This window comes from Manis pentadactyla, chromosome 12 (assembly GCF_030020395.1).
Source record: "Manis pentadactyla isolate mManPen7 chromosome 12, mManPen7.hap1, whole genome shotgun sequence".
Taxonomy (NCBI): domain Eukaryota; kingdom Metazoa; phylum Chordata; class Mammalia; order Pholidota; family Manidae; genus Manis; species Manis pentadactyla.
The window spans coordinates 6,284,967-6,302,314 of record NC_080030.1 but is presented as its reverse complement, the minus strand read 5'-3'; the positions used below and the strand labels follow the sequence as shown (position 1 = coordinate 6,302,314).

Below are 17,348 nucleotides of genomic sequence, written 5' to 3'. Positions count from 1 at the left end.
TTCAACTGGCATCGTTTTTATGAAGGCTTCTCAGAGCGAGACCCCACCTCTACGCCCTGAGAGGTCTGCTCCCCGGAGGTGCCAGCTCTCTCACCTCACTGTGTGAGGGCCACGGAGCCGCCCTTGGTGATGGGGCCCAGCAGCCTGCCTTAGGAGGAGCCAGCTCAGAGGGTGCAAAACTGAGAAATAGAGACTGAACCCTGCGGGAAGAATTCGGATCCTTGGATTCAGCCATGCCTGTAGCCTTGGCATCCACGACGACGACGAGTGGTGGGACCAGAAGCAGGGTGTGGAACAGATTCTGATACGGAGCTGGTGAGTCCGATTAAATTGCCCTCAACCCGAGAAATTTTCTGCATCCGTGGATGTTTTATTGCCCTTGTCCTGCTTGGATTAACACACAGTCTACAGGCACACACCTGATCATCTACATTTGCTCTCTTACAACACTAAACTATGTTTTCTACCTTTATCTTGTATCTACCTACCACTTCAGCATTTTATTAAAAATAATAATAATAAAGAGAGAAATGTGGTATCCACATATAAATCGAGTATAAAAATCAAATGAGTGTTCATATTTGAACTGACTGTTTATAGTTCATAATGCATGAGCAGAACCGAAGGTTTCTGTGATGACTGCCCTTGTACTGTTCACCATGTAACTTATTCACTATGTAAGAATTTGTTCTCCATGTAAGAACTTGTTTGTTATGCCTCAGAAGATTGGAGACTGACGAAAATTAGGCCTGGGGTGGATTAATGATTGTGCATTGAGCATTGACTCCCCTATACAGAATTTTATTGTTGTTAACAACCATTTGATCAATAAATATGAGAGATGCCTTCACAAAAAAAAAAAAAGTATACACTTCCAATGGTAAAATAATAAGTAACCGGGATGTAATGAATATAGTCAAGATATTGTAACAGCTTGGTATGGTGATAGCTGGTACCCAGAATTGTCATGTATATAAATGTTGAATCACTATGTTGTACACCTGAAACTAATGCAATGTAATACCATGTGTCAACTACCCTTCAATAAAAAAATAATTATAAAAAAAAAATTGCCCTCAACCCAGCTAGGAAGAGGGATCTCGGGGGGGCAGCCTTTCAAGAGCTGGGAGATCTGCCTCCCACCCACCGAGTCAGGCGAGGCTGGCTTCCATCCCTTGCAACAGAGGAGCTCTGGTAGACCCACCTCCTCCTCTCCAGAATGCCTTTCTTCTGCTCATCCAAGTATCACTGTTCTTCACGGCTTCCCTGTCTTCTGTTTTGTCTGTTGTGATTTGCATAACGCTCCATTCTCCAAATTCCTGGAGATTTGGGGGGCCAGTCCTCTCTTTTTAGAATTGGAGCAGCTGAGAGCCAGAGAGGCAAGGCTACTTGCCCATGGCCACACAGCTGGCTAGAGCAAAAAGTCAGGCCTGCAGACTCCCCTGGTGGGGTGGAAGAACCTCTCAGAGGCAGGGCACATTTCTTATTCTTCATTACTACTTTGGATGAAAATCATTGTAGGCAATGAACAAAGGGACTCATGTGACAGGCACTTTAATAATCAGTTAGGATCGGGATTGGACAGGATGGAAGACCCCAAGTGCCAGGGGCTTGAATTAGATAGGAATTAATACTCTCTGAGGGAAGCAATCCTGGGCAGTCAGGGACAGAAGCTCCTGCTCTCTTGTTTTGCTTTTCTCAGCACATGAACTATCACCTCTTGATCTAACATGGCTGCTTGAGCTCCAGCCCTCCCATGTGCATTCCAGCCAACAGGAAGCATGAAGTTGGCAGAGAAAGATACACCTCTGCCCTTTAAGGACTCTTCCTGGAAGATGCACATGATACGTTGCTTCATCCATTGGGGAACTCAGCCATATGATCACACCCAGAGGCAGGGAAAGCTGGGAAATATAGCTGGGGAAAAGGGAGAGTCAGGGGCCTTGGCTTCCTCTTCCTCAAAGCTTCCAGGCTTGCTCCTACCTCAGAGTCTTTGCAGTAGCTGTGCCTTCTGGCTGGGACACTTCCCCAGACATACCGAACTTGCCAGCAACCTGTGGAATATTTCAACCTGCAGACACCTCACATCCCCTTGTAGCTCTGCAGAGCTACCACAGCTAAGCAACCATTTATTTTACTTGTTTACTGGCTGTGTCCTCTGTGGAATATCAGCAACCAAAGAGGGCAGGGATTTTAGACGGTGTCATTCACTGTTGTGGCCTCAGTACCTGGCACATAGTAGGTGCTCAGAACACATTTTTTAAAGCCAATGGATACTGGAGAGGGGAGAGGTAATGAGCAGTGCCTGTCACCTGTGAGGTGAGCACTCTCACTGTTTCTCAAATGCTCCAGGCACCACCCAGCCTCTGGGCCTTTGCACGTGCAGTCTTTCCTACCCCCAGCTGCTAGCAAGCCTGGTGCCTTCTCTGCATTTCTGCCTCGTCCAAGGGGCTCTTCCTGACACCCACAGTGGCCACCCCACATCCAAGCCCAGATCACTGCCTGTTACCCTGTCTTACTCGTTCTTGTCAATTGGCTTCCTGATGAGGGCGTTGAGACTTGCTCTGGGGAACAGGAAATGGTGGGCTGTGCTTTGAACCCAGGAAGTCCATCTCCAGTTCCCACATGCTGGCTGCATGGCAAGGTGTTGGGCACATGGCAGACCCCCAAAGAGCTTTCTAGACCCGGAGGGCAGGTTGGGCAGGGCAGCCACAGCCAGATGTGGGGACTGCCGGGCTGCTGTGGTCCCAGTGGACCCTCGACTAGAGCATGGGGCCAGATCAGACTGCCCCAATTACCACACCTTTAAATTTAGCTTTCTCCTCTCTGCTAGGGGACTCGGGGATTCAGCTAAGCCAAAGGGCTCTTTCTAGGAAAGATGCTGCATTGCTGCCTTTGCAATGAGCCCTGATCCACTCTAGACTTGCTGAACGACAGGCCTCTCTGGACCACCTGCTTTGGGGTGCTGGGGGTGATCTGCCTTTGATGGGGGAGGCTGTCTGCTCTGCTCCCACAACCCTCCTCCCAACTTCCTTATACTATAGGTGGAGTCAGACCCATCGTTTCCTGGCCACGCCCATAGGTCAATACAAGTAAACTGGGTCCTTGTCACTTCTGGTCTTGGAACCTTCCTGTGGGTCCCACTGTGTTTGGGATGAAACCCACACTCCTGGCTACGGCCCCCGCTGGCTGGGTCACTGCCAGCATTCTGCTCCGAGCTCCCTCCACGGGCCTGGCTGGCTCTCTGCTACCCCTCCCACCTCGGCAGCTGCTGTTCCTCAAATGCTCCAGGCACCACCCAGCCTCTGGGTCTTTGCACGTGCAGTCTTTCCTACCCCCAGCTGCTCGCAAGCCTGGCTCCTCTGCATTTCTGCCTCGTCCAAGGGGCTCTTCCTGACACCCACAGTGGCCACCCCACATCCAAGCCCAGATCGCTGCCTGTTACCCTGTCTTACTCATTCCTGTCAATTGGCCTCCTGACTCATGTCACACCCCTCAACAGAAACGAACAAGGGCAGAGGTCAGCTGTGCCCCAGGCAATCATTGACCTCTTGAGCCTGGCATGGAGTGGGTCCTCACAGAACAAATGAACACAGAAATGTATGAAAGCGTAAAGGTGGAGGAAGAATGGGAGATACGCAAGGTTCCAGAAGATAAGACGTGTCTGCTCAAAGACTTGCGCCCATGTTCCTGCTCTGAGGCCCTTCCTTGTCCCTCCTCAGACCCTCATCCTCTAACTCAGCAAACTTTCTCTGTAAAGGGCCAGATGGTCTCTGTCTCCTCTACTCACCTCTGCCATGATAGCCTGAAAGCCGACACAGTTAATATGTAAACGAATGTGAATGGCTGCGTTCCACTAAAACTTCATTTGTGGACACTGAAAATTTCACGTGTTATGGGATATTATGATTCTTTCATTTTTTTCCCCAGCCATCTAAAAATGGAAAACAACATTTTTAGCTCATGGGATATACAAAAATAGATGGCGGGTAAGTGGGCTGTAGTTTGCTGACCTGCAGTCTCTCACATCACAATGTTTATTTTCTTATAAGTGGGCGCATTCCTAAATCTACTTGACCTTGTAAGGGCACTTCTCAATCTATTAAATTAACTGTGTCGATATTCACGGCATGTGGTAAGCTCTTAAGGGATCTCCAAGTGAGATAAAGCTCCCCAACTCAGTGATGAGTCCAACGGAACATAGGTGTCCTTATTGTCACGATTAACAGTAGCAATATTTGTAGAGTGTTCTGCGGTGTGTTTAAGATCATGCTAAGCTTAAAAACCTGTTTTAAACAAAGCAATGAATGTCCCACTCCCCAAGGACTGCCATTGCTTTATTGGCCATTTCTCTGGTTTTTACTTCCATATTTCCAAATGTGTTACACGTCTCTTGGTTTGTCAGCTGGACATTGGCTATTGAATTCCTATTTCTGAGGGTACAGTTCAGTTTCTCTTAGGCGTACTGCTCCCCCAAAAGATGTATCACTATTTTTGATTAAATATTTGTTGCTTAGGTTAAAATATATAGATTCTGTTCACAGTGGGGCAAATGCACACTAAGGAACACTTTTGTTCCCCAGGACTTGTTTTTGTATTTTCCTGGAGTTAGTGACTGTCCCTCCCAGGCTCTCAAGTGGGACTAGCTTATGACTCCAGGCTGGCACCCACCCAGCTGTGCCTCTGACTCCTTTCTTGTTCAGCAACAGGGGATTCCTGGGATGTAGCCCCTGTTTCTTGGGCCCAGGTCTCCATGTTGGTTTGCATCCTTTAGGGAACGCACACCCCTTAGGTGTGTCCAGAGAAAGCATTTGCCTTCCGGTTTCCTGTGTCATTGGCGGTTTCACTGAGGACGGCTTGTTCTGGGTGATGGCTAATTTCCCTTGCCTTCCGGTTTCCAGTCTTGGCCAGTTGAACAATTTGAAGCTGTCCTGTTCCCTTATCCTCTGCTCATCACATGCTTATTTGCTTGTTTGGAACCTTGTACACTCCTCTTACTTTCCACATCCTGCATTTTCAAAGTGTGGGTCTGATGTGGATCTATTTTCATTTGTTGTATTGGACATTCAGTGGGCTGGCATGTCTTCCCTTCCTGGCAAACTTTCTTGAATGACATCTCTGGTGAACTCTTCTTTTTCATATATTGGGTTTCCTGAAATGGTCATCTAATTTTCTTGCCTACCTTTTTTTCTTGTCCTCTCATTCTACTTTTTCTTGTGACCTTTCTGTTGATATTTTGACGGTCAGGTTTTTAATTCCCAAGGGCTCTTTCTGCTTCTTTGAATGTTCCTTTTCAGAAGGCAAACTTAAGTTTGTTTGCCGGCTACCATATCTTCCATAAGCTCTCCAAGGATAATACACGAACAGGGTTTCCTACAACTGCTTTCTTTTCTTCTCATTGTCTCTTTCCTCCAGGTTAATTTTTGAGGGTCTTCACTGGCTAACATTTATGAGGGGGGGGAGTGCTAGAGAGCTCGCAGGAGGCTCCTCCCCATGTGGGGATTTCACTCTGGTATGATTACTCTGGGGGGACTGGCTACTGTAGAGGAGCCCCTGAACATCAGCAGCATCTGCAGGGTTTTCTCATAGCCCGTGGTCAGTGTTTGGGAAGCCAAGAGGGGTCATTGGTCCATGTGTGACTTTCATTTTAATTGTTTTCACCTTCATCCCTGCCCTCCACCACTCCCTTGTCCCTGAGGTAGAACCCTGCTGTGCAGCAAGTGTTAAAAAAATGCATTTTATCACTGAGTTCTCTCCACAGCTCTGCAGGATCGGTGCTACTAGTTTTAATCCAATTTTACAGAGGCTCTAGGAGGTGAAGTGAGCTGTCCTAACATCCCAAACATGTTAAAGGGTCAAGCTGGGACCAGCCCCTAGAGTCACCCTCACTGCATGAAGTAACAATTTCTGGTTCATCTTTGGGTTCCCCCAAAAGGGGTGGTTGAGTGTTTGCTGATTGAACATTTAATATATTTCAACATTCTCAGTGGTAGACGCAGAGAAACCCTATGAGTGTTCAATAAACATGTGTTGAATGAATGAGAAAAAAAATGACAAGAAAGGCAGTTGAGGAGGTAAGATGTCATTAATAACACCTGTTAACCTATATCTGTGTGCACAAAGTATTTTTTAAAATGAGAAGACACAGCCCTGACTTGGGGGCAGTGACTGGGGCTCCCTCATTCACAACGAGAGATTGGCAAAGCCCTGATGGATGCAATCCTGTACATGATGTGTCAAATGCCTTAAAATGTCTGTGCCCTGTGATCTTGAACATCTGTGGGAGGGGCAGAATCACTGCTGCTGAGGGACGTGTTTGCCACAATGTGACTTATGATTTGAAAACAACCTAAATGTCCAATAGCAGAGGGGAAGGTTAAGCAAATTAGGGTACATTCATATGGTGGAATTTTTTAAAAATTTTATTTTGGTATCATTAATCTACAATTACATGAAGGACATTATGTTTACTAGGCTCCCCCCTTCACCAAGTCCCCCCTACATCCCTGTTCACAGTCACTGTCCATCAACATAGTAAGATGCTGTAAAATCACTACTTGTCCTCTCTGTGTTGCACAGCCCTCCCCATGCCCCCCCACTATACATGCTAATTGCATATGGTGGAATTTTATGGAGCTATTAAAAATCTCTTTCCTGTTTTCCTCAAGTGGAAACAACCAAAATGGCCAGCAATGGATGGATGGATAAACAAGCCTCGGTCCATCCCCATGCTGGACTATTACTCAGCCTCGAAAAGGAGTGAAGCTCTGACACACGCTACGCAGACAGACCCTGAACACACGGTGCTCGGTGAGAGGCGCCAGATGCAAAAGGCCCTGCGGTATGCGATTCCATTTCTGTGAAATGTCTATAGAAGGTAAGTCCACAGACCGAAAGTGGGCTCGTGGGTGTCAGGAGCTCAGGGAGGGTAGACGAGGAGTGACTGCTACTGGGGATGGGGTTTCTGTTTGAGGTAACGGAAATGTTTTGGAACTAGAGAGAGGTGACGGCTGTACAACTCTGTGAAGACATCAAAAACCCGAGCTGTACACTTTGAAATAAAGTGGTGAATTTTATATTGTTTGTATTTTACCACAAGAGAGAAAAAAAGACTTGCAAGTTCTCCAGAAGAATTAAATTAGGACAAGTCTATCTAAGCACACTGAAAACATGTGAGAAATCAAACTTGTAATTATGTCGTGTGAAGAAAAGCAGGAATCAAAATGGTGTAACAACCCATCCACAGCCAGGAGAGCACAGGGGGACAGGGAGGAAGCACACAGTGTCAAGACTGTCGCCTAGCAATAGTGGTGACTTTGTTTCCCTTCTGCCATGCTTCTGAAACTTAAGAGGTTTTTGTAATGGGAAAAACCCAATGCATTAAAAAAAATTTTATTGTGTTAAAAACAGACCATAAAGTTTACAATCTTTACCATGTTTAAGTGTCCAGCTCAGTGGCATGAAGCACATTCACACTGCTGGGCAACCGCCCCACCCTCCATCTGCAGAACTTTCCCTCTTCCCAAACTGAAGCTCTTTCCCCATGAAACATTAACCCCTTCCTTCCCCCAACTCCTGGCCCCCACCACTTCCTGTCTCTGTGGACGGGGCTCCTTTAGGGACTTCCTAAGAGTGGGGTCAGACCGGGTCTGTCCTTCCACGTCTGGTTTATTTCATTGAGCACAGTGCCCTCAAGGTCCTTCCACACTGTAGCAGGTGGCAGGATATCCTTCCTTTTTAAGGCTGCATAATATTTCAGTGTGTGGCTGGACCACATTGTGTGTATCCATTCATCCATCCTTCTATGGGCACTGGGGTTGTTTCCACCTTTTGGCTACTGTGAATATTACTGTTGTAAACTTGGGGATGCACGTATGTTTCCTAATACATTTTATTCTTCAGACTTGGGCATAAATGGTTGCCACCCTCCATCCCCACACCCCAGTCACCTTCTCCACCTTAGGCAAGAGACTTGGGTGCTCTGGATGGACTGTTCAGCAGAGCCTTAATCCACACCCCTGAAACATGTTCTCAGCCTGGGAAGGCAACCTAACAGGCCGCCCGGAGAAGATGGAGCCAGCATTTCCCCAAACAAGCTGCTGGAACCGGCCAAGCCTCGGAGATGCCCTCTCTACCAGCGCATGCAACTTATTTCCGATCCGGACCGCGGCGCATGTTCACCTTATCTTTCCATATGATTGGTGCTTTGCAGATGGGGTTGACACCCTTGTTTCTCTTTCCTGACTGCCCGCCAGGTCGGGCTCCAGCCCCTCCCGCGCGGCGCCTCCTGCGTCCCGCACGCACCGCCGTCTCCTAGCAACCGAGCTCGCCTGCCCGCAACCCGCAACCCGAGGACCCGCGCCGCCGGCTCCGCATGCTTCTCCCGGCCTCAGCGGTCTGCGGTCTTCCCGCCGGCCGCCAGGCGCTCTGAAGTCCTCCGCCCGGTGGGAAGAGGGCTGAGGAGGAGAGATCAGAAGCGGCTGCTCGTCAGGCCTGCAGCGAGCTCACCCGCCCAGACGTTTCATCCATCTTGCTCGGAATACTTTGCTAACCAACTGCTTGATTTTGCTGTCACGTCGCCTAAACTCTGTTGCTTTAAGTCGTTAGGGGGGTATATGTAACTCGCCGTCAATAGGATCAGTTTACAACCACCTGGTGGCAATGATAGTATCCGTCTTTCCCAGGAGCAGGGGATGGGACCGGTGAACAGCGGTAATGAGGTTTTCAAGAGCCGCCCCTGCCAGGATGTAAGGGAGGAAGTCAGTCTGCAAATGCTGCGTGCAGTTCCCAGCAGCAGGACCCAGATGGGCTGCAGCTCTCGTTGTCACCTGCAGCCCCCTCAGCATGAAAGCAAAACCACTGTCCTTCCCCTTCTTCCTGCCACTGCCCTAGGCCAAAGCCTCTTGCCCCAACTGTTACAATAATCTCCTGGCACGAGGTGGAAATATGGTGTCTTCTTAACCCACTGGGAAGCAAATCCCTCTAAGAGACTTGTGTTTAGGTGTCAGAGCATGGCTGCAAACATTTAACATTTTTATTGAGCTACTACTGTGTACTTGGTCTGTTCTAGACCTGGGGATACTGTGGTGAGAAGGTACATATACTTCCTGCCTGCAGAGAGTTCACATCCCTGGGGGAAGGCAAGTAAAATGATTTTGATCAGTGATATGTGGAAAATGAACAGGGTTGTGTGACAGGTCGAGGGGGTCAAGGAGGCCTCTCTGGGGAGGCAATACCTGAGCTGAGACCTGGAGGAGGGAAGGAGTCACTGTCTACACAGGAGGGGAAGAGCTGACTTGGCAGTGTGTGCAAAGGCTCTGGGGCAGTAACAAGTCTGGCTGGTCTGTAGACTAGCAGAGACTGGTGAGCCTGAGGTGGGGTGATTCAGGGAGAGGGTGGCAGAGAGGTTCTTAAAGGGGCTTTGTTGGCATCTGAGGTTTTCTCCTGAGTCCCTGCTGTGGAGGGGTGAAGCAGCAGGGCACCACAGCAGAAGTGGGCTGACAGGACTTCCTGATGGCGTGGCTCTGAGCACAAAGGAGCCTGGGCAGTTGGGTGAATGGCAAAGCTGCTGACCAGGATGCAGAGGGAGGGAAGCTGTGCGGGGTGCAGTTCCCCAGTGAGGTGGAGAATGCCAGGGCCCTCCTGGACCCTAACCCTGCTCCCAGGCTGTGTCTGCAGCCAGGACCAGCTGAGGGTGGTCCTGTCTCTGGGCTGTTGTTGGGGTGTAAGAGGTAGGGGAGCCACTTGGGAAGGAGCCACAGGCAGCAGAGTGTGGCCTGCACTTCTTGGCGGGGAGAAGGGGCAGCTAGAACCAGGCTGGGCTTCACTTGCCTGCGCGGCTGATGCTCCCGTGGCCCGGCTCTGAGAAGGGGTCCGGGCCCTCTCCCTGCCCTGCACCTCAACCTCTGTGCCCAGTGACACATGCCACTCCTGCTGGAGCCCATTGCTGCCTCCCCCACTTGCTTCCCTCTGTTCCCTTCCCTGCCCCCAACCACAGCCTGATACCCTCAGGCCCAAAGCTGTCAGTGGGAGTGGGTCCCTTGAGTGGCCGGGCCTGTGTGACATGAGCATTTGTCTGGGCCCCCAGGGAACTGCAGTGTGCCTGGGGGGCCCACACCTGGAGACTTCCTTCCCATCCACACTCAAGAGAAATGCAGGCTGATCCAGTGTCCCTGCCTAGAGCCCCCTGCCCAGAGCCCCTCGGGACGTCAGGAGGGCCCAGCGGGGCTGCTCGCACCAGACCACGCTGGGGCTGCTTGCACCAGACCAAAGGACAGCACGGTCCACACCCAAAGAGTAGACACCTTGTTTATTCCCACCCCGCAGTCTTCCAGGTAGCTCTGCGAGGACATTAGCATGAAGACACACACAGGCTGTTCCCTAAACACAGAAGGGACATCAAAGCCATCAAGTGACATGGCTTGCCTTGGCCCAAAGACACTTTTCTCCTCCAACCCCACTGGGCAACCAGACAAGAAAATCTGTTGCAAAGAGAGGTTTGGACGGATCGGGGCAGTGCTGGGCAGAGGGTGCCCCACGCCCCCCAATGCCGGGAGGCGCCTGACCCCTGGCCCTGCACCAGGCACGGCCCCCAGACGCTGCTCCCAGGAGGCGTGCCCAGGACCTACAGAGGCTGAACCTGTGCAGGGCGGATGGCAGGATGGCCACAAAAGGCAGGTCCCAGCCCTATGGGAGACAGTATGGTGCAACTCTGTGAGCAGAAGGCACTCAGTGGTACGGGGTGAGGTGAGGAGTCTCAGGGTCAGGGCAGACGGTCAGGTCACAGATGTTTCTGAGGCCAGGGAGTGCCCAGACTGCATCCTCCCCACCCCTCAGCCCTGTCACCTCCCCATGGCAGCAACTCAAGGACAAGCCCACCCAGGCCCCACAGACCTCTGACCACAGGGCCACCTCTAGGCTAGGGAGTGGGAGTGGGTGGTCAGTTTAGAGCAGGTTGGACCCGGGGACTGGAGACCCGGCCTCTGCACACCCTTGGGAAATGCCAGGGGTCGAAATTGTCCCACTGCACCTTCTACCCTGCCATGGCAACAGGCTTTGGGGTGCGGGGTGCTGTCCGGGGGGCTCACATCCCCTGACGATTCAATCTAATGATTTAAGCACAGGTGTTTCTAAAGGAACCTATAGAACAATACTGGAAAGGCACACACAACTGCCCAGAGTCCAGGACGAAGTGGCTGCTGGAGGGATGTCAGGTCCGGCTGTGGGAGGCCTGGCCGCTCACACAGGCCCTTCTCCGCCCTGCCGGGCCTGCTTCCTCTGGCCCTCGCCTTCCTGGGCCTCTCGCGCCTCCCGCAGCCTCTTCCGGAGGTGCATCCCGGGCCTGGTTCTGGGGGGCAGCAGAGGGTCCATGCCCAGGATCTTGTGGATCTGCTGGAACGCCAGCATGCGCAGGGCGTGCTGTGGGCAGACGGCTATCAGGACACTCCTGCCAGCCCTGCTCGCCCACCCTGCCTGAGCCTGTGTGGACATCGGGGCCACAAGGCGGCCTCTTCCAGGAACTGAGCTCAGGGCACCATGGTTGTGGGGAACTGGGCTGGGAGTTGCCGTGGCCCCTGGAGGCCAGACTTGGCTGGAAGCCCCTGGGCAAGCCCCTAGGAGCACTGGCTCCTTCCAGCTTCCCTGTGGGGACCCCAATCCCTGCATCTCCCAGTTCCACATCCATTACAGTTTGGCCCTTCCCATTAAAGGTGATCCATAAACGTCACACCCCATGTGACTTTTTCTACTGCTGGGAGATGTTCTTATAAATAAACTTGCTGAGGAAAGGGAAGCCCAGGCAGGGGCTCTGGTATGGGGCTTGAGGCTGGCGGCCGAGCTGGAAGCCACAGCTGGGTGTTTACAGGACGGGCTGGGGCGGCACCCTGGACAGTCCCTGCCAGCGAGGCCGCAGGTCTGTTCCTCTTCGTGGTGGCTCTGAGCCAGTCTGGCCCTGACCCTGGAAACGGGGCTGTCACCCCTGAGCCACCCATGGGCCACCTACCTCTGCAGGAGAAAAGAATGACAGAGGGATGGGGAACCCCAGACCATTTCCTGGCCGGCCATCCTACCTGTGCGCTGGCCGTGAGGTCCTCACGCTCCTGGGGGGTCATGGATCCAAGGGTGTCCACCGGGTTTCTCTCACAGGGATCCTGGAGCCCTGGCCCATCTTTGGGAGGGGAGGCAGGGGTGGCAAAGAAGGAGAGAGCACCCTCGTGACAGACTGTCCCTGTTGCTCCGCAATGTGGAGGCCTGAGGGTTCAGGTGGGGCTCTGCCCCACAGCCCCCCCAGGCCACACTGGGCCTGCCCGGCCTCTGAAGGCACAGGGGCTCCCTGGGGGCCTCTCTGGAGACAGTCCTCCCTCCGTCCCCAGGCGAGCACAGCAGAGCTCCTCCCAGCCTGTGTGTGTGTGCGTGCACGCACAGGCACGTAAACAGCTCACTCCCAGCCCAGTGCATCAGGCTCTTCTTCCACGAGCACGCTACGGCCCAAGTCACCACAGCTCGGGAAAGGCCGCGCTTGCACGGAGCATCTCTGAGTGCAGCTCAAGGCCTTTTCCTTTCTGCTGCTGCAAACCACACCATGCTGAGCATCTCCGCACACAGCCCACTGTTGGTGCCACCGTCTGCCTGGCCGGCCCACAGGGACTGACCTGTCAGGAGCATGCCTGAGGCCATGCACTCCAGGACCCTCCGCACAGCAGCTCCAGGGCTCAGCGGCTGCGTTGCGCTGCTCAGAGCCTTCTCCACCAGAAGCTCCATGGCCTGCCAGGCAGGGACAGAAAGATGTTGTGTCTTCGAAGAGGGAGCCTTGCCAGCTCACCTCCTACCCGAGGCTCTACAGGGCTTGGCAGGGGTCTCCTGGGACCCCTGGGACAGGAAGCCCCCCAGCTCTTTCCCTGATTCCTACCCACCCTCAACAGAGGAGGGTGGTCACTGGGGTCTCGCCACCTCCTGGCATAGCCATGGGCAGGATTCTTACCCCATACCTCAGTTTCCCCATCAGCAACATCCAGTTGATGACACCACAAACTAGCGTCACAAGGGGCAAAGGAGATTTGCCCCTCTGACCTGTGGTAGTCAGTCAGGGTCATGGCAACTTGGTGGCTCGCAGGCCGTAACCCCTCCTCCAAGGAGTCACCCTGCCTGGCAGTCTTGAGGGCAGAGGCTTGTGCCGGGCACTTCCACATTTACAGGAAAGCGGCTCCTGGGGAGCATGGGCCTCAGCGTAAGAGCAGACCCTACACTAGTCACTCAGTCAAAAGCAGACGCCTCCTGGGCCACTGGGCAGGAAGCGGAGGTCCCAGAGGGCACTGGAGTCCTCGGTTTTGGAGACGGCCGCGTGAGGAAGGCCAGGGTGGGAAGGGTCTGCTTGTTCAACAACCTGGCTTTGGACGTGGAAGGGGCTGGACAGCAGAGAAGGCTGTACGTAGCAGGCGAACATCCCTCAGCATGAACGAGAGGGGGTCCCGCTCAGAGACAGACCCACCAAGGGGCATGGAGACGAGACGCAGTCCCAAGGAAAGGTAGCGTGGGGACAGGGAGGGCAGGGGGCCGCGGGGCCGGCAGCTTAGGGATCTGGGGACATGGGGGCCCTTGCTCCTCGCTCCTTGCCTCTTCCCCTGGATGGGCCTGGGCCTCCTGAGCAGGGGCGTTAGAGCAACAGGGGTGCCCCCCACACAGAGGATGTGGGTCTGTACCAGGGGCCCCCTTGCACTTGCCCAGTACCCGCCCATGTCTGCACGGTGGTGGGTCTAAGATGACGGCAGTCATCAAGGCTGTTCCTTAGCAGGCCACTTCCTGGCCCCAAGGGATCCCCGGAACACTCCCTCAGGCTCTCTCTCTCCTTAGGTGCTCAGGCTTATGTGGGCACCTTCCTGGGATGCTGGGTGCTGGGAAGGAGAATGTTTGTTTCCTCAGGAGGAAATGAGGTCTGTTGGAGCTGCAGAGGCCCTTGGGGGGCTTCTCCCAGCAGGGCTGGCTGCCTGGAGCCCCTTACCCAGTATGGCAGGGCCCCCCACGTAGACATGCGCTGGCAGAGATCCCGAAAGACCCTGATGACAATCACACACGTCTGCAGGCCACTGGCTCGTGCCTTTGGGGAAAGAATTGCACCATTAGCTCTGGGAGCCATGTGCACAGAGCCACAAGGGAAGTGTGCATGAGGCTGAGCGAACAAGGACTGACCCTCAGGGCCATGCAGGCCAGGGAGGGATTCCAGGGGGCAGGGCACGCTGGCCTCGAGGGTGGCAGCTGGGAATGGGGTCCACTCCCACATGGGCAGCGGCGTCCCCACCCCCAGAGCACAAGTCACTCCTTCAAAGTTCTGGCCCCCACGAGCAGGAATTAACCTCTATCTATCAGGCCGGGGCTCGGCCAGGAGGCGCCTCACAGACGTCTGCCCTGTGTTTGTATTTGGAGTCCTCATGCAGGAGGCGTACAGCTGGGAGGACAGACAGACAGACGTGGCCCCCTCCCGCCCTGACCTGGAACCACTTGGCACGGCGGAGGGCAGCCAGTGACTGGAGACACCTCTCTGGGCTCAGGACATCCTCTGGGTCGGGGTTGGGCTGAAGCACCTCCACTTCTAGAAGAGAAGAGAAGGGCATGCGGTCTGGGCACCCCTCCCCTCCTGTCCCACCTCCCCAGGCCCCTCAGTTCTCAGGGCCTCATTTTAATCATCTGGAAGACACACAGTTCCTCCTGGCCTCTGTCTGCAATGCTGCAAGGACCAGAGAAATCATCCCCAGGAAACCGCAACTCCTTCAAGGTATGCGCCCCACCAGGGAAGGGCAGCATGCTTGTTACCGAGCGCCTTCAGTGCCGACTCCCATGATTAGCAAATTACGTTTCAGATGGAAGACTATGAATTAAGCCAGAATTCCAGACACTTCCAAATGCATAATTAAAAGGGAGAACGTGTGTTAGATCTGAACAGGTTCCCATCACTGATGACCAAGGGCCCCCTCTAGGAGAAATTCAGGTAGTTTTTTCCTTTTTATTACGACTGCTTCAGGAACATTCTCTCGCATCCAGGGGGCCCTGGGTGACTCAGGTCTCATGATGGCATCCATTGCAGGTCAGCACCTCCACTTAGGCTCAGATGGAAATGGCAGGGGTGTGTCTATGAGGAAGGTCCCCTCCCAGCACCAGTGAGCTGGGGGCTGGACACCCGAGGAAGGAGGCAGCCAGTGGGCAGCTTGTGGCCCCAACGCAGCATTCATCCCAGGGGGGCCTCCTTCCCGCCCGCCTCTGTCCAGCAGCCATGGAGCTTTAGCCATTCCTGCATTCCCAGTCTCCCCTGGGCATGCGCTGGGCAGACTAGCAGGGCCTTTGGCTGCCACCCAGCAGTGTCAGGCTTTTTGTCCCCTGTATTGCTGTCTCAGATGACTATTTATGACAACTGGTAATGGGTTTCCACTTACGGTTCAAAGGCACTCCTCTTAAAAACTCAGGTGATGGACTGACTTACAAAACAAACTGATTTTAAGACCAACATTAGTGGTTTGTGCCCCTCAGCTATGGCAAACAACAACCCTGTAGGGGTTCCAGAGTGCCTGCGCTTTGGAACAGTCCTGGGGGCTGTTCCAGGTGGTTCTGTGGCTCAGTGAGACACACAGTGCATCCATCCCTACCTGGCCTTTACTGTGAGGCCCTGACTCAAGACCCTCACCACCCGCGGGCCTGGATCAGCAGCCCTCCCACTCTCTCAGGCAATGCCCATCTGCCTTAAGGCCCCCTGGACCCCCGAATCCCACACAGTGTTGTCAGACAAGCAGGGTCTGCTGTAGCCCCTGCTACAGACAGGACAGAGTCAAGCTGAGCTCCTGTTGCAGCTGGGGGACCGGACCTGGCACAACTGGTTTCCCCTGGGTGGGGAACATGCCCACGCTGGCCTAGAGGCAAGGGAGGATGTGGTGCTGAGCGTGCACACCTCAGAACCTGCAGGGTTCTGAGCACAGCTGATGCTGTCACCTGCTCACTTCCTCTGCTGCCACAAGGCCCAACTGTCATCTGACCAGTGGCATCCGGGGCTGACAGAAGTGCCAGGTTATTGGCCACAGCCCCCACCCCACCCAGAACAGAGGCAGATGCCACTTAGGCCACCTGGATATGTAGGGTGGGGGGCCAGGCCACACCTTGGTCTGTGGAGGGGTCCTCCCGCATCAGGGGTGAGGTGACCGACACAGTGACCCTCATCCTGGGCTCCTCACAGGAGGAAATGACAATGTTGGCTTCGGGGTCAGATGAGACCTCGTACTTGTCCTCTGTCACCATCTGGGATGTACAAATACAACAGAAGGTGGAGTTACTCCAGCTGAAAGGCAGGTGTAAACATCAAGGACACGGTTGGGTGACAGGCTCCATGCAGGGCATGTGGAACCTCCAAGGGCCTGAGACACAGATGCTGCCTTCCAGGGGCATAAAAATGCATATGGACGATGGACCCTGTGTTTAGGTGCCTTCATGTGTAAAGAACACCCAGTTCAACAACAAAACCAGCAATCTAATTTAAAAAAACAGAGTGATACACACATCATTTGTAGAAAGAGAAATGACCCTTTTTACAGAATGACACAGATCACCTCCATGGTAAGAGAGAAACAAATTAAAACTACTGTGAGGCGTCATCACCACCTGTGAGAAAGACAAAACTCAGGAAGTCTGAGAAGTGAAGCAGTGAGGCTGGCAGACCTGTGCATCTATAAAGTGCTAGGTTCTCATCTGGGCACAAGGCCTTGTGTAGATGTGAAGCTCACAGCTGTAAACGGTCCTGTGCAGTTTTTGTCACCATTTATCCTCTTTACTGGCTGGTTGAGGCTGTCAGGTGGATGGAACGTAAGTGGCCACCCTCAGTGGTGGGACATTTACACTGTTTGAGGTTTACCCTGAACTCACTTTATGAAGAAAACCTTGCGTTTTACTGCTTTCTGTTTATAAAAACAAACTGGTTTGTGTCTAACAGTGACATCTTATTTCTTAGAATCATGTGGAAACAAGGCCATCCCTGTCTGGAGCCCGAGGCGTGAGCTGGGCCCCTTACCGGGAGCTGCAGGGCCAGCTGCTGGGTGATTCTCTGCAGCAGGGGGCGGGTGGGCTTCCGGGAGCAGAGCAGGATCAGCTGCACGGTCCTGTCTCCCCGCAGGAGGAGGCCTTTTGCCAGGAGGCCGACCCGCATCACGCCCTTCAGTGCCCGAGCAGAGGAGTCGGTGCCACTGCGAAGATAAGCCACCTGTATGCGTGTGAGCATCTCCAAGGGCAAGAAGAGGGGCTGGGGGAAAGGGGGCGCGTGGCCCTGCCGCGGGTCCCCGGGTCCGGCACTCACGAGCTCCTTGCTGGGCTCTGTGCCT

General features: G+C 53.5%; 1 protein-coding gene across 2 annotated transcripts in view; it reads right to left on the bottom strand.

The window, feature by feature from the left end:
* Positions 1-10,292: 10,292 nt before the first annotated feature.
* ZFR2 (zinc finger RNA binding protein 2) overlaps positions 10,293-17,348 on the bottom strand; it is a 38,205-nt gene continuing 31,149 nt past the window's right edge. The window contains exons 11-17 of one of the 2 annotated variants that reach the window (XM_036883261.2): positions 17,042-17,213; positions 16,137-16,275; positions 14,484-14,584; positions 13,997-14,092; positions 12,651-12,762; positions 12,069-12,166; positions 10,293-11,418 (exon numbers count right to left, since the gene is read on the bottom strand). In XM_036883261.2, the coding sequence (XP_036739156.2) occupies positions 11,239-11,418; positions 12,069-12,166; positions 12,651-12,762; positions 13,997-14,092; positions 14,484-14,584; positions 16,137-16,275; positions 17,042-17,213 (898 nt within the window). In that variant the 3' untranslated portion in view covers positions 10,293-11,238. Of the gene's footprint in view, positions 11,419-12,068; positions 12,167-12,650; positions 12,763-12,979; positions 13,205-13,996; positions 14,093-14,483; positions 14,585-16,136; positions 16,276-17,041; positions 17,214-17,348 lie in introns of those variants that run through there. The other variant, XR_005024409.2, reaches the window with a different exon arrangement.